This window comes from Struthio camelus, chromosome 2 (assembly GCF_040807025.1).
Source record: "Struthio camelus isolate bStrCam1 chromosome 2, bStrCam1.hap1, whole genome shotgun sequence".
In the NCBI taxonomy this organism is placed as follows: domain Eukaryota; kingdom Metazoa; phylum Chordata; class Aves; order Struthioniformes; family Struthionidae; genus Struthio; species Struthio camelus.
The window spans coordinates 141,548,265-141,574,276 of record NC_090943.1 but is presented as its reverse complement, the minus strand read 5'-3'; the positions used below and the strand labels follow the sequence as shown (position 1 = coordinate 141,574,276).

Genomic DNA, 26,012 nt, shown 5'->3' with positions numbered 1-26,012 from the left:
AAGTGCCAGAGTACTGGTTTGCTGTCCTGAGAGGTATCGTTATGTTCCTTGTGAGACCATGTTACAATTTTCTCAAATGCAGTCAAATTGCAATAGCATTGGTGCTGACTCTGCCCTTTCCTGACCCAGTGATTTAGTTTCAACCCTTATTGGTACTTGGCAAATCAGATAACTATCTCAGACGCTGCAAATTCATTCAGCCAAAGAAGGCAAGGATTTTAAGATAGCAAGACTTCCTTACTCCTATTAAACCATTCACATTTCCATTGAAGACTACAAGAGAGAAAGAATAGTGTGGTGACCCTTCATGAAACAAAACAGATATGAGTGGTCAGAAACAAAGAAAAGGTTTTCCTTTTCCAAAGAAAAGGTGCTTGCAGCTGAGTATGTACATTTTGGCTCACACAGCCAAAATATGTGTGTAGCATTCGCTAACTGTTTCATGCCATCTATGTAAGCCTACTAGTGCACATAGATGAGAAGATGGCAGAAAAATAACTTTTTGCTGTGTTGAGGAAGATGAGCAATATGTCTTCCTTGGGTGCATTTAATCGCTTGGTTCTTGCTGTATGTGTCCATGCTTCAGTGTTCCAAAATAATCAAACACAATCTCTGGGTGTGCATGGCTATTTTTAACACCAAAACCAAATCCACAGTGTACCACACTGCAATATCATCGAAGTGTTTTACTACTACTTTGATTTATGAACTTTGTTACTGGGGGTAATAAATTCTCATTGTTATCATAGTGCAACTTGCTGCTGGGTATGCCTACAATGCCTGTTGAAGGTCAGCCCCAGACATGAGCCCAAGACCAGATCTGCAGCCTGTGTAGAGAGTGAGACTGGCAATTTGTTTCTACTGTTGCATATAGGATTCCATGTGCCAGAGCAAGCCAGGATAACCTGTGGTGCCTCCAAGACAGGTCATTAAGAGCAATGTGGACACAGCTCTTGTTTCTATTTGTCCCCAAGAAGTCCCTGTGCTCATTCAGCAAAAGTTTGCTTTACCATTTTAGTTAGGCACCTACAGGGAGGTGTACAGCAGTATCTGCCGTGCTACTTATTTTGTTTTACATACGAATAATTCCTGACTATTTTACTTTTGGGTTCTTTAGTAATTCAAGGTACTGTCTTTAGCTGTCAGAATTAAATGTATATAATTCCTCAGCCACTAGAATTCCTTTTCTCCCAGAACAAGGACTGATTGATGGAGAATCCCCTAAAGGCAGGAGACATTAAAAAAAGCTCAGACCATAGGTACCCAAACTGCCATATATGTGTGTAGCATAATATCCTTGTACAGCAAAAAGTTTCCATGATGCTGTGGTCAGTTCTGACTTTTTTTAGAGTTAACGGTACCCTGATATGTAAAACAATATATTGAAAGCTATTTTAACTTTTGTTTCATCACCCTAGTGGGATTTTAAGTGCATCACAAATTTTCTCATTATTTTTTATTTTGAACACTTATAAATTTAAATTGATTTTTTAATTAAAAAATCCCTCAAATCTGTATTCTTTCTCAAAGATTAGAAATTGCAGTTACTGCACTGATTTCAGTTTGAACGGGATACTGTCTGTGTATATTTTCAGGGGTATTAACAAGATTTCGTTGTTTGACTCATTCAGGTTACTTGGGGGTATAAATGTAGCCAGTCCTGTGGCTGATGAGCATTCTCTTATAAAGCTGTATGTAAATCAGCTTCACAACAATTCACGGTCAGTATGAGAGCACTAACCCACTAATTGCTGTAGCTTTGTAGCTCATGCACTAAATCATTAGCAATTCCGCTAAATTACTAAGCATATTCTTAAAGGAGGTTCTGGTGGGCTAGAGGATTTCTGTGGCTTTAATTAATCTTTTGATGAGGCTTCCTGCTGGCTGTGGGCTCTGCCAACTTTTCTTGCTTTTGCACAGCACCAATCTTTCATTTTACCTTTTCACTTAGCATTACAGTTAATATATGTATCTGGAGGAAGTTGGAAGCATTTTTTCTTGAAAATCGAAAAATATTCCTTTCTGTTTTTGTCTTCAGTGTATGACTGTACTGTTCCATTCTTAACAGAGGTATGAAAGAGGCTCCCACAATAGTTTGAAACCCATTCCAAGTCGCACAGCCTGCCTGCTCGTCTTTTTCCACGGTTCTTGCTGCTGGTGATTACCATTCTGCAGTTAGCTCAGCTTGCCAACAGCGTTCCCAAGACCACTTTGCTTTGCTTTTCAAAATGGCCACAAATAGGACTAAATCCTACCGAAGCTGATGAAGGCTTCCTGTTAACTTAGAGAATTTGGGATTTGGCTGTCACACCCTTTTCACAGCATTCTCTCTCATCTTAGTCACCTAAAGGAAGTGCCTATTTCATTTTGCCTAAAAGACGTGCAGTAGGGTGAGAACAGCTCCCCAGTTTTTTTCTGTGGAGTGTAATGACCTTTTTTTCTTTTTTGATTAGCCCTTGAACATTAACTATAATTTAGTAAAAAAGTACAGAGGCCAAGGTACTTTACTCCTAAATACCAAGTTCTTCAATCTATACTAGGCTAATAATAAAATCTTAATTCATTCTTTTAGGTTTTACTATTATTATTGCCCTGGGAAAATGAGGCCTCATTAGTGGAAGCTCATTCTATCATACATCACAGAAACAGACTTTGACAGCTCTGTTTGCAGTTCTGCTGATTTTATATTAAATGCTCTATGATTCATATTATAATAAAAATTGTACAAACTAAGAGTAAAATGTCTAGCTGAATATAATCAACACCAAAAGCTCTACTGGCTGTGTTCTTCACTGCAGACAACGTGTGCTGTAATCTAGTTCAGGGGTTCCAGATTTTAGTTTAAAGAAAGATTTTATGCAATATGCAAAAGAGAATTGGCACAGAGTCACTTGTGGCATTCTTAAGGTGTTTATTTCAGATAGTTGCATTCACCTAAGAACGTTACCATTCACAAACAGTTTCTCCATGCAGCAGGAAACGCTGAATTCAGCACACCAAGTCATTCTGCTGCTGGAAATGAATGTAGCATCATAAGTTCAGCAAAATATCATCTTTCTTTCTAGATTCGTGAGTGAAAAGGGAAATGAACTAGGAAGGAAAAGAATTTTATTAAAGAAAAGGTCTTTGATAACTAGTGAAAACGATGACAAATTGTGGGGAATAGCTGAAAGGAGATTGGACATTATATGTTATTTGCAGTTTAGCTGAGTTTGAAGCACCAATTTTGGCAGATATGCAATTATGCCAAAGTTCAAAGGAGATCAGATCCAGTCATTCCCTGAGATGCTTCCTAGGTTTTTCAAGCCACTTCAAAATCAAAGTCCCTTTAAAATTTCTCAGCTTGCTTTCCTTAGTTTGATCCACCATGTCTGTAAGAGATCTTCTGCTAGTAGATTGCCATAGCAATTACAAGTACCTTTCTTCTAAATGTGTACAGTCTGCAAACTGATATCAACAGTATGCTAGGCTTAGCTGATTCCTCTACTCCCCTCTATATAGGTGAGGAACAACTTTATTATGTTAGAAATGAGCAGACCAAAAAATGTGTGATCTCCCTAATAGCAAATCACTGTCATTTGCGGATCTGGTAGTTTATATGTGAGTAAAACCACAAGTCCTGGGTTTTCTTACTGTTGCTAATATTCAGTGTTTAATTTCATTTATTTTTGTGATCTCTTATTTACCCTAGAGGGCAGCAGAACAAGGGCATGTTGCTACAGAGTAGGTAATGCCCTTCCAGACACGACGGACTGTATATGTTATATCAAAGCAAGTAAATTAAGCATTGTAGTAACTGTTGTCCACTCAAGAGGGAAAACTCTGCACCCAGCTGAATTAACATTTTTTTCCTTATTTGGATTCTTTTGTTATCCAGCTGCAGTCTATCAATGCTGCCTTTAAGCTATCGTAACACTGGATGCAATCTCTTTCTCTCTCTTCATAACAGTCTCCTTTAAACTATTTAATTATAGGGCTTACGGTGGTATAAGATGAAACAGAATGTTTTTTACCTGCATTTTTCTAAGCCCACTCCACAGCTAATAAATTTAATTGTTCTTAAGAAATAATAAACTTGAATAAATGAAGTGATACAGCACGTTGTGATGAACTTGAAATTACTTGTAATTCTGTGGTAGATAAAAAGAATGCATTACAGTATCAAATGTCCCAAACCAGTGAAAAATTAATTCATAATTAATGCTGAGTCAGAGTAGCTGGTGCCTTTTTTGAACTCCATGTAAAACCTAAAAAAATGTTTATATTCTACCTGGGCATAGAGCACTGAAAGAGATTATGCCAAATTTTGGGACAACAGGTAGGTTTAGAGCAAAACGGGATGGTTACTGCTGTTCTCCATGTTTCATCTTTTAGGAGTGTAATAGACTGTATGTTATCTTTGTATGCTTTTTTCAGAACAAGATGATAATCCTCCTTATTTTACTGGCTAGTATTCTGCTTGCTAAAGGAAAGGTTTATATGTCTGATTGTTTCAGTAGCTAGGTGGAGTCTAAGGAGGGTACAATGCTTACATCGATATTGTTAAGTCCACATATTTGTAGACATCTGCTCAGAAATGGAGGTTTCGTCTCTTATTTTGAATGAGAAACCATCCTTTGGCAGCTCATTTTAATAGGAGTATATCTTGAAAATATATATTCTGGAGAAATTCACTGTGGTCTAAAAATTTAAGACACTAGCCAAAGCAATCTCTGAATCATTAGCTACAATTTGGGGAATTTATGAAGGATGTAGGAGGTTGCAGAAGACCAAGAAGGACGAAGGTAGATTCTTCAAAAGGAAGGAAGGTTAAAGGCGGAAACAGGGACGAAGATCTAAGGGATTATACAACTGGCAGTCTAACCTTGGTACCCAAAGATATTGAAATTATGAAACAATTAGTAAGCACCTGGAGGATAATTAGCCAAGGAGAAATAGCCAACATGGATTCATCAAGAACAAATTATATCACACCAGCCTAATTTCTTTCATTGACAGAATGACTGGTCCCAGTGGGTAAAAAAGAAGCAGCAGATGTGATATATCTTGACCTTAAAAAGACTTTTGACATAGTCCCAGGGGACACTTTCAGATGTACCCAAAGGAAACGCGGGTTAGGGGAAATGAGTATGAGGTCAATGAACAAGTGGTTGAAAATCATTAATTAAATTTTCAGTAATTTGCTTTCAGTCTGAGAGGGTATATCAGCTAGGACTGTTTAAGCCTATCCTAAGTCAGACACTATCCAGCATTTCTAGTAATGACCTAGATGGAGCAATAGTGTGAGTTTATGCAATTTGTAGATTATACAAAGGTTGAAAGAGTTATGGGAAGGAGTGCTTGGACAGCAGTTTCCAAATTAAAAAATGAGCTACATTGCAATGCTGGTAACTGATCTCCAAATGATCTGAAATCATCAAGTTAGGGAAAACTCAGTAATGACAAGTGAAAAGTGCTACAGTAAGGAAGCAAATAATGAAAAGCACAGATAAAAGATGGAGAAGGAGTAGATAGATGAAAATACTGTAAAAAAGGTCCCTGCAGTTGCAGTGAACCACAAATTAATTCAAGTCATCAATATGATTGTTAGATTGAGCCTGAATCTGGGATGTCAGGTGAAAAGTCATTATCCTGCATTACACTGAGGAGGCATCTGCCCGGATCCAGCATAGGGCTTGGCCCTGGAACAAATATGCTGGCCAGCATGAGAGAGTCCAGAGGAGAGACCCAAACATCAAAAAACCTTAGAAAACATAACTCCTTAGAAGAAGTTGAGAGATTTAAGTTTAATTAATCTACTAAGAAGGAAACGGAGGTAAGATACAGTTTGTCCAAGAGGCAACGTTTGCTTGCTTGTCCCCCTACCCTAGCTAATTTATTTCTGGAGCATGGAGGAGGAGAGCTCAACAGTAAATAGGGGGCCATCACACTGCAGTTTTTGGAAGCTAAGCACAAAATCTCCCCCGGGGTCTTCAGTCTCTGATTTTGTTAGAGAGTTTATCTTCACTTAAGAACTGGACACTGCATTTTTGACTGATGCGGCACATTGTACCCCTTTTTCTTCTGTAACTGGAAAGAAAACACATTGAAAAATGTACCCTTCTAGATGGCGTGAAGCATGTTTATCTGTGTGTATATTGCTTCTAGAGAAGTCTGTTACACATATGAATAGCATGGTGATGGGCATAGAAATGGGGAGCAAACATTTTTTCTTGCTGTGCAGTATTGCCTTTCATTCAGCTACCTTCCAGATTTAGTATAAAACAACAGGGATGGGATTCTTAGGACACCCTTTGCGTTCAGTCCTCTTCAGAACCCGTCCGATAACCTGGACCTCTCAAAGAGAGAGGAATGGCACACACCTACTCCTAGTGAATCCTTTATTTGTCCTGCTAGCAAAATTTTTGGTCTTCAGTGCATCAGAAACATATCTGCTCAGATTTGTCATGCATCACATTTGGGTAGCATCCTTCATATTTCTGGAGATAACAGCTCAGTATAGCATCAGCCCAAAGTATAACATCATACACACACACACATACGAACACACATCTGGATGTACAGGCACATGCATGCTCACGCACTGGTCGTTTGTCAAAGCTATTTATAGTATCAGTAGCTAGACCGAAAAATAAAGGTGAATAATTTTAAAAAAGAAGAAAGTACAAGGTATTTTTTGTTTTGCAGTCATTTTACATCAGAAATGCTGAAGCAGGAAAGGAAAACTAATAATTAAATCTCTGCATTTTTAGCCAGTTATCTTAAAAATGATTAAAATGAATATTTTTACATTGGGAAGTACACAGTTACTGCAATTCATTAAATAGTGTAATTAGAAAAAAAAAGTGACATTATGGAGTCACGAAAAAATGTCTGACAAATGGAATGTGATGAAAAATATATATTTTTAAAGCTACAGAAGAACAATACTTTCTCAAAATTAAATGGGTGTGTCCTATCACCAGATATAAATAAGCACATTTCCATAGGTTGTTGAAATTATCATACAGCAAATATGGAGAAAAGCAGTTTAGCTGTTAGGATGAAGCTTCCCCAGCTTGAAAGCTGCATTTCAGATGTTGTTTACCTCAACTCCCACCTAGAAACTACGTAAGCCTTCAGCTTTCCATTTGGGAGAGAAACACTTTTTGAAATCTTTTTCATAGTGAAGGCTTTATAGTTTGCTTCTGGTGAACAAGGAGGGAAAACCCTAATTCTTGATTTTGCATTTTCTGAAGTTTTCTAAAATTTTTATAAAGCTTTTTTTTAATTATTTTTACTCAGTCCCAGGCTCTTGAATGAGTTTCTCCAAACTCTGTTCTGTAATGAATTTCCGACATCACTCTGTTTACGCTCTTCTAAGTTTACCTGTCTTATTAACTAGCTCTTCTTACAAGAATACTGAAGTAGAGCAGAGCAAACTGCTGGCTAGGGCTGCTCCAGCTTTCTTGAAAGGCAAAGGGTAAGTTAAAGAGGGAGTATGCTCATAGCTTGCACTAACACAGCTAAACCAAGAACTTTTCCTCTTTTCCCCTACTTTTAATATATCCTGTAAACATCTTTCCTGAGAAAATCAGAATAACTAATTAACCAAGTGAGCTAAGTAAGGCATGTTTAAATGTATTTATGTACATCTGGGTGTGTGAGGTCTTGATCAGACACTTCCAAGCAAATCTAACTTATGCTTTCAGTATGTTAATCATCTGTGTAAGGGATGTATATTTAATGTATATATACAATATATAACATAGTAAAGCAAAAACAGCTGACCTCACAATCTGCTTTTTCTTTTTTTTAATAAGTGATTTTGTACAGCTCCAGTCCCTGGCCTGATCTTGCATCTCATTGGTATCAGCTGCTGGCTCTGTAATTGAGTTGGATTCTACCATCCTAGGCCATTAAAATATTTAATATATAAATTACAACAATAGCAAAATAATTTCTGCATTTGTTTTTTTTTTTTTTCTAAAAACACTTAATTATTCGCTCCTAAAGTCCCATTTCACAGTCTTACTTGCTCCTGCTTTCTCTGTTTATTTCCCTCTGTCTGTCCGGACCGCACCCTCTCTCCCCCTAACCCCGTTTCAGGTTACAGTACAGCCTTGATGTTGCAGACAGGCTGGCCGATGAACATGTACTCATCGGGTTGTATGTCAACATGCTCCAGAGCAACCCCGCACGGTTAGTGCAGGTTTGGCACCTTTGGGGAACCCAGCAAAGGGACGTTGGTCGGCCAAATGCACGCACTGTTTCCTCGTGGCTACAAGCTGCAGCAGCTCTTTATGAGCATTAATCTAAAGGGAACGTGTATATGCACATGGGGTATGTCCTTCCAAATTTGGTGGATTGTGGCGATTGCTGTTATTCTCTCTAGTGATATTAAATAGCCAAGTAATGTAAATAATTGCTTAGTTAAGAACGACCGTACAGATTGGTTTGGGATACTGTGCACTAGTCAGTGCAGTATTTTTTGATGGTACAAAAATTGTCGTATAGCAATGACTAACAGGCCCACATTTTCAAGGACTTCATTTTTGAAGTGAGGCCTCACCTTACCATGCAGGCAAGAAAAGGTAATAGTAGGCAAATAATGGTAATAACAACAATAGGAAATTTAGCCTAGTGAAGAAAGGAGTTCATTTCATTTTTTACTTACATCAGGTGGTGGTTTTAAATCTGACTTCTGCATTGTTTAAATCGGTGTCCAAATTTGCCCTTATCTTTCATTCAGACTCAAGTATGACAGTTCTCAGAATGAGTGTCCTGAACATAGTTGATTATTTCTGGCAGGTGAACCCAGAACTTTGTCTGCTAAACACATCTGCAGTGCAAACGCTTGTAAATGATGGCATGACAGCATCACAGCAGGCCATCCTGGGGAGGGGAATTGCTGTCTTACCTCTCCAACTGCAAGAAAACCCTCTACCTTGCAGGCCTGTACCAGAGAGATGGTGAGAGGTGTCGTGTGTGGCCCTGGAAAACAAGGCAGGGGGATGCACTGTACAGTGTTTCTAACAAAATCATGGCCAGGATGTTTTCACTCATAATGAACCCTTCAGTTTTCCCTACTGCTGTTATAGATTATTTCCCAGGTGAGGAGATACTGTCAGTATACTCTTATACATGCAAAAATCAACAAGCAGCTTTTTGGGGGAGGGTGAATGCAGTGATTCTCTGCAGTCTTGCTAAACCCACTTCTGTGTGTAGCTCCAGTTGAAAATGATGGTAATTTGTCTTGTGACCATGCACAGGGAGAAAAGAGTCTGCATTTTATGTTCAGGATCTACTTTGCTACTCTGTGTCCCATTTGGATTTGTCGGTAGGGAAAAAGAAGACAAAACTAGTATTTAGTGAGGAAAATGAAAACAAGTTCTTCAAAATGAAACCATTTTGAAGGGGAATTTCATTCCTCATGCAGCACTACCAGTAGCTGTGAAAACAAGCAGATGGGGCATATATTTAGACCAGTCATTGGCCACCCATGACTGAAGTGGACAAGAGGCCACTATCTCTAGGTCAGCTTTGACAGGGAGAAGAAAATGTGGCCTTGCCTACTCTAAGTGACTTGATATGGTTGTGCAGAGCCAGCAAAGACTGGACCTGGTTTAGAGTCATTTTCTGATGTGAGGCTACTGCTGCCATATCCAGGATTCATTTAGCTTCAGAGAGGAGTGCTAAACAGCTCCCTTTGTGAGTGAGACCCTCATCTTTACCATCTTCATCCTCTAAATTTTATCCAAAATAGTCCAAACAGTTCCTTCACACTTTGGACCGAACTCACACAGTCATAGTATATTTATATCTGAATAGGCATGTACAAATTATGTGCCATAAAGTCTTTCAAATTTAATGTTTCTGAAGGATGAATGGAGAATGGCTGATAATGGCCTTAATTGTTTAAATAACTGATGCAAAGTGCAGTACATAACATCTGATTAGTGACATTAAATCATTGCAGTCACAGCATCCTCAATTAAAAACAATCTCAGTCATTTATATGAGATACCAATTAGATTTTGACAGAAACTTAACCGAGAGGGACAGCAGTCTTAGTCATGCATCAAATTGCTCCATTGCCATTTTCTGCTCTGCTGCTGTGAGACTGATAGGAGGGAAAAGGAGTAGTTACATTTTAGGAAAGACAAGAAAAGCAAACAAACTGTTGCCATCCTAAAGGTCCAGACTGAAGCCAGTTTCCAGGACAGAAAGGTGACCCATCTGTTGTAGGTCATCTACAGCATGTCCTACAGGCTGTGGCTGCATTCTCAGGCAAACATGAACTCGTCATGGCAGGCACCAAAACTCGCCAGGCACCAAAACAGCTGGATGCAGTTCACTCAGAACTCATACAGCTGTGTTAGGATGATGCTGAGCTCAAGTTAATTTACCCTGCAGCTCAGCAGGATTTGATAACTTGAGTAAAACATGCAGTAAACCATAAGGAGGTAGCTTTTGATTCAGAGTTGGATTGCAGCTAGCCAGCTCAGAGGACTGGCAGAATTGTTTCATGTCTCCCTGCAAAACACCGTGTATACATACCTATGAGTGCCAAGGCATAGTCTCAACTGCTGCTAGCATTCAAATATGGAAAACTCAATGGTTGTAGCTGGACCTTCAACTAAAAGAAAAATTTACTAAAATCCGTTGGGAGTATAATGCATAAAGGTAGCTTAACAGCCATAAAGTGACATCTCAAAACAAAAATAATGTTTTAGTAGCTACCGCATTAGGCTAATTTATGTTAGCTAATGATCAGCCCAATATTGTCCAGGATCTCTTTTTTTTCTATTTAAAGTGTTCCTGGTTCTTTTATTTGACTTTTTAAATTAAATGAGTTAATTTTCACTGCTTATCTTTATTTTTCATCTGCAGTTACTTGATACTAAAACGAGAAGTACAAATTTTCCCTTCCATCCCTCACAGGCTAATAAGCTCTTTTACGGGTTTTTCTTAGAATTCAGTACTGCAGGTGAAATTTAGAAACAAGAAAAAGACTTACTTCATTACTTATAGTAAGCGTATGGGTTAAAAAAAAACAACTCTTATCCAAATGTTTTGGTTGCTGTGGTATTAAATTTTATTTTATCATATGAGACCAATATTGACATTTAATTTAATTTTAATATCTGTTTTTTAAAAGGCTTTTTTTAATTGCAGATTGCTTTCTTTTCATTCGTTTTTGTTAGAAACTTTGCCTAGTTTTCAGTATTCATTCACATATTTCAGTTTTGTTCTTCTAGCTGCAGAAATAAATAAGGCACATAGTAGGTTATTTTAATTCTATAGAAAGTTGATTTCTGGTTTTTGGAGACATCGTAGTATACCATGACGAACCGGAATGAGTCATATTTCTGTGTTATAAAAGTGCTGTGCTGTTCCATGTTGTTTTGTCAGATATCAGTACAACAGCTAAGTCTAGCTAGGAAAGCTGGTCTGTCTTTGAGCTAGCTGTGGAGAAAACAACACTTTTTTGTGGGTCAGCTTAGAGTTGGAGTCTAAGTCTAACACATGCTTCGAAATACCTGAGATGATAGCTTTCTATTCTGAATCTCCTCTTGAAAGAGGAAAAGAATTCAGACTGATTACAGAGGACCATCCAAACAATTTTAAAAATGTCACAGATGATAGATACATAATCCTCAGAATGCATGTGGTGCTTGGTGTAGTTAGGACATTGTACTTACAGCCTTGATGCTTAGAAACTTGCCCTTTATTTTGTCATTATTTTTCATAATGAATTATGCATTTATTTATGAATTAAATGAAAGCTTGAATTCTGTAGGAAAGAACACATCGGGCAGGCTACACAGTTTAATTCCTCTATTGTAAAAAATTCATGAAAGACTGGCATTTCTGAGACATTTCTGACCAATGCTGACATAATTTTAAGAACATCAGGGGATAGCCATGCCACCTATTGCAGGGCACCTGTTGCAGGACAGGCTAATTTGACACATATAAAGCATAAGAAATAGCTACAGTTCTCTGGCGCTCCTCCTCTCTTCACAGGCTGTCATCTTTTTAATCCTTTGCCTGAAGCCTTTAAGATTCATTTTTTATGCCTTTGGACTGTAAAATATTATCCGGTTCAACTAAAGCCTATAAGAAGAGGCCTTATCACGCTATTGTACAGGCAACAGTATTGGATATCTACTCTGTAAATGAATGATAATAATTCTGCTAGACGAATTATTGGCAATTATTATAAGATCTTTAACGAAATAGTTACTAATAGAGAAGTAGTCTTAAAATGGTTGTTTAAAAAAATAAGGATCAGAAGCAGAATATTTAAACACCTTGATTGTGAAATGCAGAATTTCTTTCAAAAAGGTGCCCTCTTTTGAGGATCCTAAATTCTTCACGCGTATTTGTAGTATTTTAAGGCATGTATGTATTTCCCTTCATTTGTCCATGAAGTTGCTGAAGTGAAACAGAACTGAATTATGGCAAATCAGAACTCTGAGACATAAAAATCTTTGCATTAAAGGCTAATGCTGTTGTATATACCTCTGTGCTTAATGATCACATAGAATAGGTACATTTCAGAATTAAATTTATCTCAGACATTGCAGTCTAATTTACAAAACTTTATTGCCAGTGATTTGTGACATTCATAGACCAAATTTCACACAGTAAAATAGGTGTAGATCTATTTTATGGTATTCACCTACACATAAACGTATATCAAAGACATTAAACAGCAAATACAGGCATCATAAGAATCAAAAGGTTGTGGTGGCTTGATTCATTCAATAAAGTCAGTGTTTCAGGGGTCAACTCAAATCTCAGAACTATGTTGTGGATTGCTGTTACACCAACAAGTGGAACCATCATCTATTATTTTTCCAGGGTGGATAATATAGTTGCACGTTGCTGTAAAAATGAGAATTGATGCTGAATGCTTGCTCTTTTCACGGCCATCTGTTAGGATGTGATGTCTTAGTCATTATGGAAAAATTAAAAATGAATTACATTGTCATGAAATTAATCCTCATTACCTGGTTTGCATAATTTTATGTGTCTAAAAGCTCCTTCCCCCTCTTTTTCTCTCCTTATGTCGGGATGGTAGGCTGGAGTATGTAAGAAGCACAGCTGTTTATAAATTTAAAAAGTTTAGAAAACCACTTTTAGGTTGAGTCTTTTCAGAAAGTAAATCATTTGTATGTTGTCTTCCTACTAGAGTTTGAGTAAGAGTAGAATCAAGCTGTATATGTAACAAAATAAGTTAAACATAACCAAAACTAAAAAAGTGGTGCTTATCTACCACCTAAAGCCTTACATATAGTCTACCTCACAAGCTTGGATTAAACAGAACCCCTCTGTGTCTGACTTTTCACAGCTTTGGTGAATTTCTAAACTTCACATTTGTGGTCTCACAGGTTATTGTTAGAATGAAAAAATTATTTTGTCTCTTTTCCATTACCTCAACAAGTCATAAAAAATCCACATGACTCCCAACCTTAGTTTAATGATCAGTGAATATCAACCCCTGCTCATCTTTCAAATATAACTTCTAAATCCCAGCAGAATTAATCACGCCAAGCAAAAGCTGCATGCTGTAGTTCCCTGAGGTACGTGAGGATATGAACTCACTGAGAATTTTTGAAGAACTGCTTTGTTTTCCTTTAAGTTATGCTAATTCTTCAAAAGCAGAACTTTTTGCACAAAAATATTTTTCACTGCTATTTTCATCTGGAAGGCTTTTCAGGTTCAAGACACAATTTCTGGCGAAACGTAGAATCTAAGATGCCCAAGTCCAAAATAGCTCTTGTTTTGTGCACTCCTCTGAGACGTGAACCTGATTCTGCAGCAACCAGCCACGTGTCCTAGTCAGCACATGGGTAGGGAGGCATGTTTTTCTTGCCCTTTGGCCAAAACATCAAAACAATTTGAAGAAAAGAGGTCAGACTTAACTCTGTCTGGGGTAGTCTGCCATACTATCTTATATTCCATGCAGTAAAACATTCTTCTCACCTTTTATTAGGGACTTCTTTTTTTCTCTTGTATATGCTAAAAGTAACGCAATATGGGATTCTAAAGATGTTACCTAGGGTCAGATAAGTCTTCTTCACACTCTTTTTTTTCCCTTTATAATAGTTTTGGTGGTTCTTTGTAAATTTATGCATATTTAGAAATAGTAAAGGTTCCCACTTCATTATCTTTTTCTTGTTCATCTGACAAAAAATAGGCTCCATTTATAATAAGGATAGCTGGCAAGGGTTTATCCTGTGAGAAGTATTTGCCTTTACTTTCTTAGGAAAAACATGTAATTAGTGGAAGTATTTTAAAGGAATTTAGCGTGTTTCCTGTAAGTTCTTGCTCTTTTTTAGTATGTTTTTATTGAGATGCTACTCATGATGAAGGCGGGCTCCCTTCATAGGTGTTAGTAAGTGCTAGCAATTTGCATCCTGGCAGCATGGGTTGGCTCCAATTTAAAATCAGTGAAAGTTTGGGGACACTGGTGTGCCATTTTGTGATTCTCTGAAATCTTACTCCTAAATATCAGGAAAGTAAAAGAAAAAGAGAAGGTCTCATTATAAGTGATTCCAAATCTGTGGTCCACTAGGCTTTGGTAAGTGCCTCACAGAACTGTCCTAAATTTGTTTTCTGTTACAAATTTGACAAACTTCTTTTGTGCACAAGAAATGCTGAAGTTCCCAATAAGCCATTTTCCAAAACTTAATCACTGTTCTAGGTGACACAACAAAGCTGAAAAGTAAAATCAAATGGTAGTGGTCCTAAACACATGCCTGTGTGCACAGAGGAGCCTGCCAGCTGCATCCCACATGGCCCTGGCTGGGGCCCACGGGCTGCTGCTCTTTCCCTCTACAGGAAGAGGCTGTCTGGTCCTTAGAGCTGATCCTGCCAGAGAAATTCCCCATCACTACTCCCCTTTGCTCAGTTAACATCTCTCATGTGAAACATTTTGGCAATATTTTTCTTCTAAATTGTGCACTGAGGGTGTGCGAATGGACAATGTGGTGGAGTGATTGTCGTTTTTACTGTGCTTGAACATTTCTTCCCTCCTTCCTGCCCCCAACACCAAGCAGCGTGCTCGACAGCGCAAGTCGTCTGGACGAAGAGCACAAGCTGATCGCCAGGTATGCAGCAAGGCTGGCAGCAGAAACTTCTTCATCAGTAAGTGTTTTAATTAAAGGAAGATACTCTCCTTCTGTCTTGTTTCAGGGCCTTGACAAGATCAGGGAAATTATGTTTGACAACCCTGATGATTCATGGATTACTTTCCCTATCCTTTTCATCGGATGCTGTTATGCTTTACGGAAAATACTTCCATGCAGGTCACTTAAACCAAAGAATCCACGTGCTAATGCATATAATCTATATACTAATGTAAGGGTATTTCTAAAATTACAGCAAAGGGAATCTGACTTCTTGAACTCAAGCAAGACTGGAAAATATTGGCTGGACTGACTTTGGTTAAAGGTTAATGATTTACTTCAGAAAAAAAAAAAAAAGTGGTGGTGAATCCGTTTTATTCTTTACTTCAAATATCACAGCCACTAGGGCCCTGAGTGCTCAGGGTTTTAAAGAATGATCTTCAACAGGGTGACTGTAATGACCCACTGCATTAGCCCTGGCTCCCATTTTCATTTCAGAGCACTGATTATTCTCCTCTATGTATCCCAAGATAGAGGGCAGTGACAGGCTAAAACCTCACTAACTATATTCAGGAATAAAAGAGAATGAAGCAAGAACTTAATTGAAGTATATAAAATCTTAAATGCCATAAATAAGGTCAGTCTTGCCTCTTTTTTTTTTCTATCTCAGCACATTTGATAGAACAAGGAGCCATAAATGATAGTAGGGGAAAAGCAGCCAGTCCTGAATGTCAGGAAGCATATTTTCACACTGAGAATTACATTGTGAGGTCAATTGAAAGGGCAAAATCGGGCAACACCATTCATGTAAAAACACTGAGTCACATTCATCCCAAGTGAAGTCCGTGAAGATGAATCTGCTGCCTGGTGCAGCCATCTGTCATTAAGGTTTCACAGTACCTGCAGCGGCGGGAGAAGAGAGCAGAGCACAGATTGTGATGGTCTTTCAGCCCATCCCAAATCAGTCCCTTTCAGATGCATGACATAGCATGGCTCAAATTTGAGGCAACGTGCGGGTGATTATTTTGTCACTGAAGGGCAGCGATTCTTTATGGAGCTTAAATTCCCTCTTAATAATGTCTCTAGATAGAAACCGCAGCATCCGGGGTATCTAACAGTGTCCCCGATATGTGAGAAAACTTCGGAAATAGTATTTAAGCAAATTTTAAATAGATCTGCTTAGGAGTGATGTTTTGAATTTCTCTTTGCCATCCAGGTACCCACTTCTCTGTGCCTTTCAAATAAAAGAGACAAGGTAAAAAGTGAAGGTTTCAGTGTAGAGAAATCTTTCAGGAGCACAGGAGTGGTATCACAATTTTTGAAAGCCACGTTAGTAGCAGAGTGGAAATTTTTAAAAGCTTTGCTGGCAGGCATTGTATTTTTCGAGGAACCAAATGTGTTAATAACACTACATCTTCAGGATAAAGATCCTGCTTCCCCCTGTATCAATTGTAACATCTGTTAGCGTGCATGAGTTCTTCGTTTTTATGCTCTCTTTCTTGATGGCCACAATGTTAATGAGAAAATGTACAGGTAGCAGAAAAACTGGTCAGTGATTATAGACGCACATTTTTGCCCCTAAGATGGATAGTCTTAGGACTAGCAAGTTTAGCGCTGAGATGTCTGTTCTTACTTTCTGAGGGTCAGCTCCTGCAAGGTGTTGCCTCCAAGAAGGTGCTTGGCATCACTTAAAATTAGGGTCCGGAGTTACACTTCACAAGGTTCTTAAAGACAGAAACACTCCCATTTTTGGCAGGTCATGATAATAACTTAGCAGAGTACTTATTTAATTCCTGATTCTTCTCTCTCTTCTAGAGTTAAGAATATGTGGATCTCTTTAATAGTTATGAAACTCTAAATGTCTTTTGAATTCTGGAACTGCCTTGTCATTGATAAAATGCTGAAATATGGGAGTGTGATCAAACAAACTATTTTTTTTTTGCTGATAAATATGACGAAGAGACTAGTCTAGTAAAGCTGTGTATCTATCTTAGTTTGCTAAGAAATAATTTAATTCCCACTTCATTTTATTGAAAAAAAAGGTTCTGTTGTGTCTTAAGGACTGGAGAAAGAGCTTTTCTGAAAGTATCATCAGCGCGTATAAAAGAACTTGGTTGGATGTGCCAAGCAACCAGACTGAAACCTGAGTACAAAAGCTTTCAGAATGAAAGTATAACCATACTTTCAAGGGAAGGAAGAATCACTGAAATTGAAACATCTCCTCTTTTTTCAGAGAGAGAAGCTTTTGTTTCAGCATTCTCGTCTACAGTATCAGAATTAAGAGCCATGTTACAACACTTACCAGCAACGGTGCCATTGCCTCGGTGTTCAGACGAATGGGGTTAAGCACTTTTAGAAATGGTTCACAGAAAGCTCCTTGAAGCAGCAATAAATGACAGGATGGTAAACGCGGTCTTATTTATCCTAGTACTTATACTGCTTTTACTAGGAGTGGAGCTGTATTGCTACGAGCCACAGCATGGATGATCCTTTTTTTAGTGTAGGCAAGTCTGGTGTTGGATTTTCTGTAAGCAAATTTTGCAGAACAGTTTTTAGTTGAACTCCTAGCTGTATGCTAGTTATTCCTTTCTCAGTGCAGCCTTCTCTTTCACAACAGCAGCAGGGACAGCAGAGAGGAGCATCAGATATCTCTTTCACCATTGATGCAAATAAGCAGCAAAGGCAATTGATTGCAGAGCTTGAAAATAAAAACCGGTAAGCATCCATAAAGTACCTGGTTTTGTCAGTCCCGTGTATTGCATGTGTTTATCTGGTTTTTAATACCTTTTATCTCCTACTTCTATGCAATTTATATACCTATACACATGCATATGCCCTCCCTACAAAAAGCACAGGGCATGAAAATAGCCACAGAATATGACAAAGGCCTTAAGATCCATAGGCAGTCTGTATTTTAAAATAGTGTACTGTTAAATGGCATGAGATAATCACTGATACTTTACTGCTTTCAGCAGCTATTTGTTCAGTTAAAAAAGATATCCTGTTTCAAAACTAGATTAACTTTAAATTGGATCCTCTGTAGAACTGTAACATGAAATAATATAAAAATCTATCATACTGGCAGTATCATGTTCCCCTGCTTTATTTGGGAAGATGATTAAAGCTCTCCAGAACACAATCTGTCTGAGAAAAATAGGAATTTTTGCAAAAAGGTCAGCAGTAAATTAAGCTGCTGATCACATCAGAAACTAGGTACAGACCTAACTAACACCAAGAGAGAACGTATGGAAGAAATAGGCTAGTCACCCCCAAAAAAGGAGATCACCATGACTTCATTGGTATCTGTGGGGTGACATCCATTTGTTATCAGCAGAGTGTCTGGCCTTAGGTCTCAGACTGCCTGGTGTCATGAAACGTGTGACAGCAGAGCTCTGTTTTCGCTGCTGGACTGTGAAATACAGGACCACCCAAACCAGATGGTTTCCTATTCCAAACTGCACTGCCTTCTGTCACAGTGTAATGATCTACCACCTCCACTCTTGATTTGTCTTTATAGTTCAAGTGTGCCTCCTGGCCGTCTGATATCCAACACATTGTGAAGAAGAGAAAAAAATCACAAAGGTTTCAGCCTTCTGCTGTGAAGCCTTGTACTATAGTTCTGATAGCACTCCAGTGTTGGGAATTCAGTCATAACAAGCCCTATTAAAGTACTTCTCCATGAACTGCTGACCACTCTCAAATCTTTAGTTACACTAAAAGTATTTTTTTAAGTGAAAATATTTTGTCTGATACCGAAGAAGGGCCAGATATTATTTTAATTTTTGTTAAGTTCATGTGGTACTTGAAATATTCATAGGGAAGAATTAGAATTATGAAGTTATTTATCTAAGCATACAGCTATTTCATGTCTGCCTCTGATTTTGGGGGTCTTGAAGAAATGTTTCGCTTTTACGGTCAAGTTCTAGCAGTTTATTTTAAAAATATCCATAAACTTGTCCCAGTGTTGAGAGCTTCACTAAACTTTTTGTGAGTTAGAGCCCAGTTGTTATACCCATATCAGTGAAGAGCTACATACATTTACACTTTTTCTCCTCGTGCAATGTGCAGACAGCTGGTTTCATGGCAATGTACTGACTTGTAGCTGCCTTCTTCTTCTCCTCCCCAAGAGAAATCCTACAGGAGATCCAGAGGCTGCGGCTTGAACATGAGCAGGCGTCTCAGCCCACGCCAGAGAAGGCACAACAAAATCCCACTCTCCTTGCAGAGCTCCGGCTCCTGAGGTAAGCGCACAGCAGTAACAGCATCAGGAATTCCTGGGGCCAGATGTTTAACAGGAAGGGAAGAAATATGAGACAGCCCTGACTTAAAGTTTGGGGACTTTTTAAGTAAATAGAACAATGTGCATTTTTTCCCCATTTCAGTGCAGGCTGTAGTCATGAAAATAATTAAGCTTATGCTTTAAACAACATGCATGAGGAATCTCACATATTACTCATCTACATTAAATTAAGCATGTGCATTAGTGTTTGTAGAGTTAGGCCCTCAGGTCATTTGGAATAGGTTCCCACAGCCGCGTCCAAATATCATTAGTTATGTGGGGGGAAAAAATGTTATTCTGTTAGAACAAATGCTTCTACAAAGACTTCTCATTTATGCTAAAGTAAATATGGAGTTACATGAAAAAATAGCCATAATTAGACATTAAATTTTTGGAAAATTCCCCCAAGTGTTGAACTCTAAGAAGAGGTCGGTTCTCTTCACTGTGCAAAACCAGGCTCCAGATTTATACTCCATGTCATGTCAGAAGTGAGGAGTAATACCATTTGCAGCAGCTGAAGATTTAGAGGATTATTTCTTTAATTATTCCACCAAGCTCACAACATTGATATATGTGTGCATGCATGTTAATGAGGATACTCTAAATAGATATACTAATTGCCATGTATATTGTACTGAAGGAAAATGATTGTTGTTAGCCCAGATGTGTAGGCTCCCTGGAAGTCCTGAAGTTTTGTGTAGTGAGAGCCACACTGAGAATGCAGTAAGAACCATTCAAAACATTTTGCATATATAGATAATAGAGTACTTTTTTTTAGTGAAATAATGTTAAATTAAATTTTATCCCTTCATACAGCAGTTCTGTCGTGAGAAAACTAAAGAAAATTTTCGGCCACATAGCTCCTTCCTTCTCTCACAGATAGTATTTTAGGTGGCTAAGTCATAATTGAAGGAAATTACTGTAAAAAACTGTGGTAAAATATTTCTTTTACAGATTCTAAAATATTTTCCTATTTCACAAATAATTACTTTTGCTATCCAATCTGAAGCCAAATTAGCTTCTTCCTTTGCTTAAGCGATTTTAGTATGTAATTAATCCTAGATATCTACAGGCAAGTGACATTCTGAGAGCTGAAGAAATCAAAATGAATGTGATCAAGATTCACATTCACAAGATTGAACAAAATATACTCTTCCTGTAGCTCTTTCTGTGCATCAAGCCGAAAGTCTATTTTAAGCAGGTTTAGGAGATTAGTTTTCTATATAGCTGAGAAATAAATTTATTATCCGTAAGAAAAAAATCACACGATTGTGCAGTGTTAGTGGCTTGACTAGTTAATTTTCCCTCCTTTCAAGTTGCTACACATCTTAAAAGCATAATAACCTTATTTAAAATTACTGACATAGGATGTCCCTAGGGCACTGATGCTAAGTTCCTCAATTATGATATCTTTTCTGATTTAATATGCAGTGTCAGACATAGCAAAAAAACTTTTAATCTGTGGGCTTGTACTGCTTTGCATACCATCGAAATGTTCACCAGTTGAAAGGTAAAAGATATGCTTTTGATTTACTGTGGAATTTTGGCAAAATCTAAAATTCTTGTACCCTTAAGATGTCCTAAGGCTGTTCTTATCATGTGTAAAACAGCAGAATTTCACGAAAATCAAAGAGCAGGACTGATGTACATCAGTTAACCCACAGATTTTTGGGGCTTGAAGCAGTTAGAGCATTAGGTCATTTTAGTTCATATCGTTTTAAGAAATGCTGGAATCCATAAATTGTTTTGTGGATGCCTGTACCAGCATCTCCCACTAGCTGCTGTACTGTTGCAAGATGCTGAAATGAGGTTCTGATCATTACAGTCCTTCACATTACTAGTACTGTCCTTGAGACAGATTAGAAAGCCCATTACTTCTAAGAACTTGCTCTAGAGTACAGCTGGAGAAAAAAATAAGAAGAGTGGCCTGTAAATTGTATATGACTTAGACCCTCTCTCCTGTAGAATTAATCTAAAATCCAACAGAGATACGTACTAGGACCTGCCACTTTAAATTACAGGAATAATGGATCTTATTTTTATTAGCACTCTCTTAAATTCAGTTGCCTTTGTACATTCACAGCATTTCCCACTATTAAGCACTCAGAAAAGAAAATCCAGCACTGACAGCTTGTAGCAGAAAGGAGATTAATCCTCCAGAAGAGTAAATTCAGCCTGGCAGTGTTAATATTTGATCTTGATATACAGGTGAGAGATAGCACACATGAGCTATCATGTAGAAATCAGTGATGTCTATATGAGTAACTGCTCACCCAGCCTTCATAGAAGACTCAAAATCATGGTTCCACATTTCCTTAAATAAAGGAAACACATTTAGTGTTGTTAACTCTGGTCCTCTATCATCTGGGAGAGAAAAAAAAGGTCACGTTTTACAGGTAGTACAAGGTTCACAACACGGTATTTTTATGATATTTGTAACACAATAGTGTATAAAAAAGTACCTAATACATACATTTTTCAACAGTAATAATGCTAATTATATCACAGTTCCCAGGAGGCAATAATTATATTTAGCATTCATTTGGGAACCTCTTCTACAGTTCAGTGGTGGTTCACAATGTGCAAGCCAGGACAGAGTTGTACCCCGTGTGGTACCCCCCTCCAGTGCCCTGGAGGTGTACAAAATCAAAGTTGTTCCCATTTATGTGGACACAAACCAGCTATCACACTTAGAGCGGATCAATATTCACACTGTCACGGGACCAGTATTGGACTCAGAGTCCAAAGAGATATTTTCAACCAGTTAGATAGAGCTCCACTATGTGATAGCCTTACTCCAGCTTTGGGAAAAAATAGAAACAAAGCAGATCACTGTGGTATGCTGGCTGGATTTCTGAACTCTCTTGGCTTCTCTCATATCTTGCTCTGTTCACTGCCTCCGCTCTAATTTCATGTCCTTTAGGGCATCATTTTATTTTTTTCTGACAGTTAGTCGGTTGGTTGTTGACTAGAGAGACTCAAAGACAAAAAATGAAATCAGGCGTTCCCATAAGAGAAAATATACCCATCTTTGTCTGAACCTCATTTGCTGTTTGGAGAAGGGTATGTGTCAGTATCTGTCTTTTCCCTAATCACTATATTCTGTCCCTTGAATATTCTTAATATGAGGGAATGCCCTTGCTTTCATGTAGCCTCACTTTCTAGGCACTATGCTGAATTCAAAGAAAGGGTTTGCTTTCCTGCAGTCTGTAGGTACTACCTCATGGTAGTACTGGGGAAACGATGGCAGTTAACAAGTTGAAAGGCTGACATTATGAGGGATAAGCTCTGATCCTATCTGCTTATTTCTCAGACAGCGGAAGGATGAGCTGGAACAGAGGATGTCTGCCCTCCAGGAAAGCCGGAGAGAGCTTATGGTTCAGTTAGAAGGCCTCATGAAACTGCTGAAGGTAAGGACCTCTGCTTGACTTCAACAAGGAGAAAAGGCACAGCAGAGCAAGAGAAGAGAGGGAAGAGATTTGACAACAAAATTCTGCAGAACTTGACTAGTTCCTCCCATAAAAGTTGGCTTTGTTTCCTTCCCTTTCTGTTTTTTACTTTAATTCAGGGGTTTCAAATGATACTCAGATTATGTTGTTCCTGCAATAACACCACATCATCGTTGTCATCTACTGCTAAGTGGATGGAGCAGTAGAGAGAGGCTCAGTACTATTGAAGAATTAATACAGTTCTATGAACGATGTGGTGCAGCATGACGTACGGTCCTGTTTTGCTAATTTGCAGAAGGATACAGCAGCATCTCTGGATTTCAGGCTAGTAATCTCTGGATCAGCCATTCAGCAATGTCCAAAACCAAAATATTTTGTGGCTGGTCCAGTTTCAGGTGTTTTTCTAGTTTTCCCTCTTGAAGACGTCAAATACATAACAAAGGGAGGAGAAAAGAACAAAATGACAAGTAACATGAGATAGCTAATGCCTGAGAAAAAACAACTCAGCGCTGTACGCTATGATCTGCCCAAGCTGGCGGTACGGACCTATTTTTACTAGTTCCTTTACCTTTGCCCATTCTCTTGCTAATTCTGTCAGATATGTGATCTGACAATCACATCTGACTATCTAACCTTAGAGATGCTTTCCCAATAATACTTGGTCATTTTCTTAAATACAGAAGCAAGCCCTTGTTAAAAAGATGAAACACACCTCTACAAAGGATCTCACTTAAAAATGGAGATCTCAAGAAGCACTTGCATTTTTAACACAGACTAGGGTAAGATGAAAAATGTATCTTTATTTGCAAAGTCTCGCCCCATTTTGGCTGATATGCCTCAGAACAGATGATGCCAGAAATTCGTGCTGGAAGAAACAACTCTGAATGGCATGAGTGTTTTGTTGTTGGCCATCCCAGATAAAATGTGTGCGTAGTAATTCAGTACAATGTGGGTCAAACTGGCTCTGGCAGGAGCAGAAAGAATTTCCCTGAAATCCGTTAAGCAGCACCTGTTTGCAGGTCATCAAAGAATGAGTTTGGCCCCTTATGTCATTTGCATCTCCCCAGACACAGCCTCCTGCAGCCCAGAGGTGGGAAATGGTGGCCCCTGAACAGCGGAGCCAACCCAGTGTGCAGCCAAGTCTCTACCTAGGAAATGCTGTGGTGTTACAACCAGGGGCAAGGGCAGTGTGCTGCCGTTGCGCTGGCTGGACAAAGAGAATTTTTGTTGGCAAATTATACTAGCTTTCTGCACAGTTCCTACAGTTCTGGTGTTTCAAAGTGGCCAAAGCTGAGACCATAACCTGGACCCATATTTTCAGCTATCTCAGTTTTAACTTTCACCCTGTACCCACGTTTGCCTTTCTTCTTCTACTCTTCACTTACATACTTGCTAATCTAATGTGCTCATCCTCTTTCTCTTTAGGAAGAAGAACTGAAACAGGTAATAAGTTACCTGCTTATTGGAGGCCTCACTAACTCTTAAATGTGATTGTATTCCTGGGATTTATTTTACTACCTTTGCTTGAAATATATGCATATTCTTCAGACCAAAATTAATATTTTGCACTTCTTTCACATATTATTTTCAAGTATTTTGGAGCAATTTTCACAATTAAACGCTGCCTCTTGATGTCATCAGCAGAAGCACAGTCAAAAGTCTGATATATTCTGTATGTATGGTAGAGCATGCAGAGTTTGTAGGTAATTCTCAGCTTCATAAAAGCTAATATTTTGGCTGACTTTTAAAGAGCATCAGTCAGTCTGCTGCAGCAAGAAAATGTGACCAAACAGCACCTCTGCATAAGATCTGTCTTCCTAGTGCTGCGTAACAGTGTTAAAAGATCTATTTGCAAAAGAAAAGTCCCCGACGTGACAAGAGTTTCCATATTATACAAAATAGTCACCGGATAGTACTAAGTGAAAGTGCATTTTAAGGCTATTATGAGATTTCAGTTTTCCCTCACAGAATAGTAAGGTTGCTGAATAGCCAATGATGATGCTAAGGAGTTACTCCTGGAATTGCCATGAAATGATACCCATTAAACTATACTATTTCACAATCTGTTGAAAGATACAGGATTAAATTAATTTCTGGAGGAATTCAGTTGGAATGAGAAGTTTGGCAATTCATTTAATGCTTATGAACTTTCTATTTCTCTGCTGCCCTTCCTCGAGAAAGGATAATGAGGACATCATGTATGTGTAATTTCCTTATCATTTATTAAGGTTATGGGATGGACTTTCCCGATATGTGATTCCTGTTCAGTTCCAGCAGAGGGAGCAATGGTCCAAAACTCCTGTAAAGCCAGTTTTCACTGCAAGCATTTTATCCTAAGCATGCATGACACTTGATAATGATAAACCTTTTGCTGTCTAGCAAGGGTTAATTAAAAATCTTTAGCACGTTGACTAGGGATGGTAAATTAAAAAAATACATTAAGATTCACTAAAAGACCCCAGAACATTGATAGCCGCAGCCAATTAAAATATAAAAGCTAAAGCTGCCTACATTGCAAGTTGCTCTGTCATAGCTTTCCCTTCCTCCCGTCTCAGCATGCCTTAGTCCTCAGCTGGTGGGGCTACCTAAGTCTGGGAGCAATATGGTGCTTGGTTTCTCTCCTGAGATTACCAAGGAGTTGCTTACTGCTGGTTATCTTAGGACTCTAGTCTCTGAAAACTGTGTTTCTCCTAATTCCCACTAAGCAGGAATCCAATCCTAACAACAGTCCGTTCCCACCAACTTGGGTTGAACTGGATCTAGCTAAGCAAAATATAATAAAAGTGTTCACCTCTTTTAAATTAGTCATTCTCTAGTATTCTCCTGTTCCAACCTTCTTTTCATCGATTCTGTCCAATATTGCACAAATAATATAAAAACACGTTTTTAACTGGATAGGGGAATCCATATGCTTCATTTCTCTGTACTTCCCAAACAGTTTGTTCAAAAAATGGAAGGCTACAGATAAGAGAGCATTGTTTATCATAAATACAAGATCTCAAGCATAACTCTAAAGTAGACTCAACACTAAGCACTGGTGAACAGCTTTTTACATTTCTCCTGTGGGAAAATTCCAGAGGAGAAATACTGGCAGGCATCCGTTATTTTTAGTAAATAAAATGCCCATTATGTAGTTCATTCCTTAAATGTGACTTGATTACAGAA

The 26,012-nt window shown here is 38.3% G+C and overlaps 1 protein-coding gene across 19 annotated transcripts in view; it reads left to right on the top strand.

The window, feature by feature from the left end:
• The window catches only part of DTNA (dystrobrevin alpha), a 234,673-nt gene that overhangs the window by 190,452 nt on the left and 18,209 nt on the right, over positions 1–26,012 (top strand). For 8 of the 19 annotated variants that reach the window (XM_068932776.1, XM_068932778.1, XM_068932774.1 and 5 more), the window contains 6 exons: positions 1,632–1,721; positions 8,089–8,181; positions 15,048–15,138; positions 17,737–17,834; positions 19,247–19,360; positions 22,712–22,808. In XM_068932776.1, coding sequence (XP_068788877.1) covers positions 1,632–1,721; positions 8,089–8,181; positions 15,048–15,138; positions 17,737–17,834; positions 19,247–19,360; positions 22,712–22,808 — 583 coding nt within the window. The remainder of the gene's footprint in view (positions 1–1,631; positions 1,722–8,088; positions 8,182–15,047; positions 15,139–17,736; positions 17,835–19,246; positions 19,361–22,711; positions 22,809–26,012) is intronic. The other 11 variants (XM_068932782.1, XM_009683075.2, XM_068932773.1 and 8 more) reach the window with 10 other exon arrangements.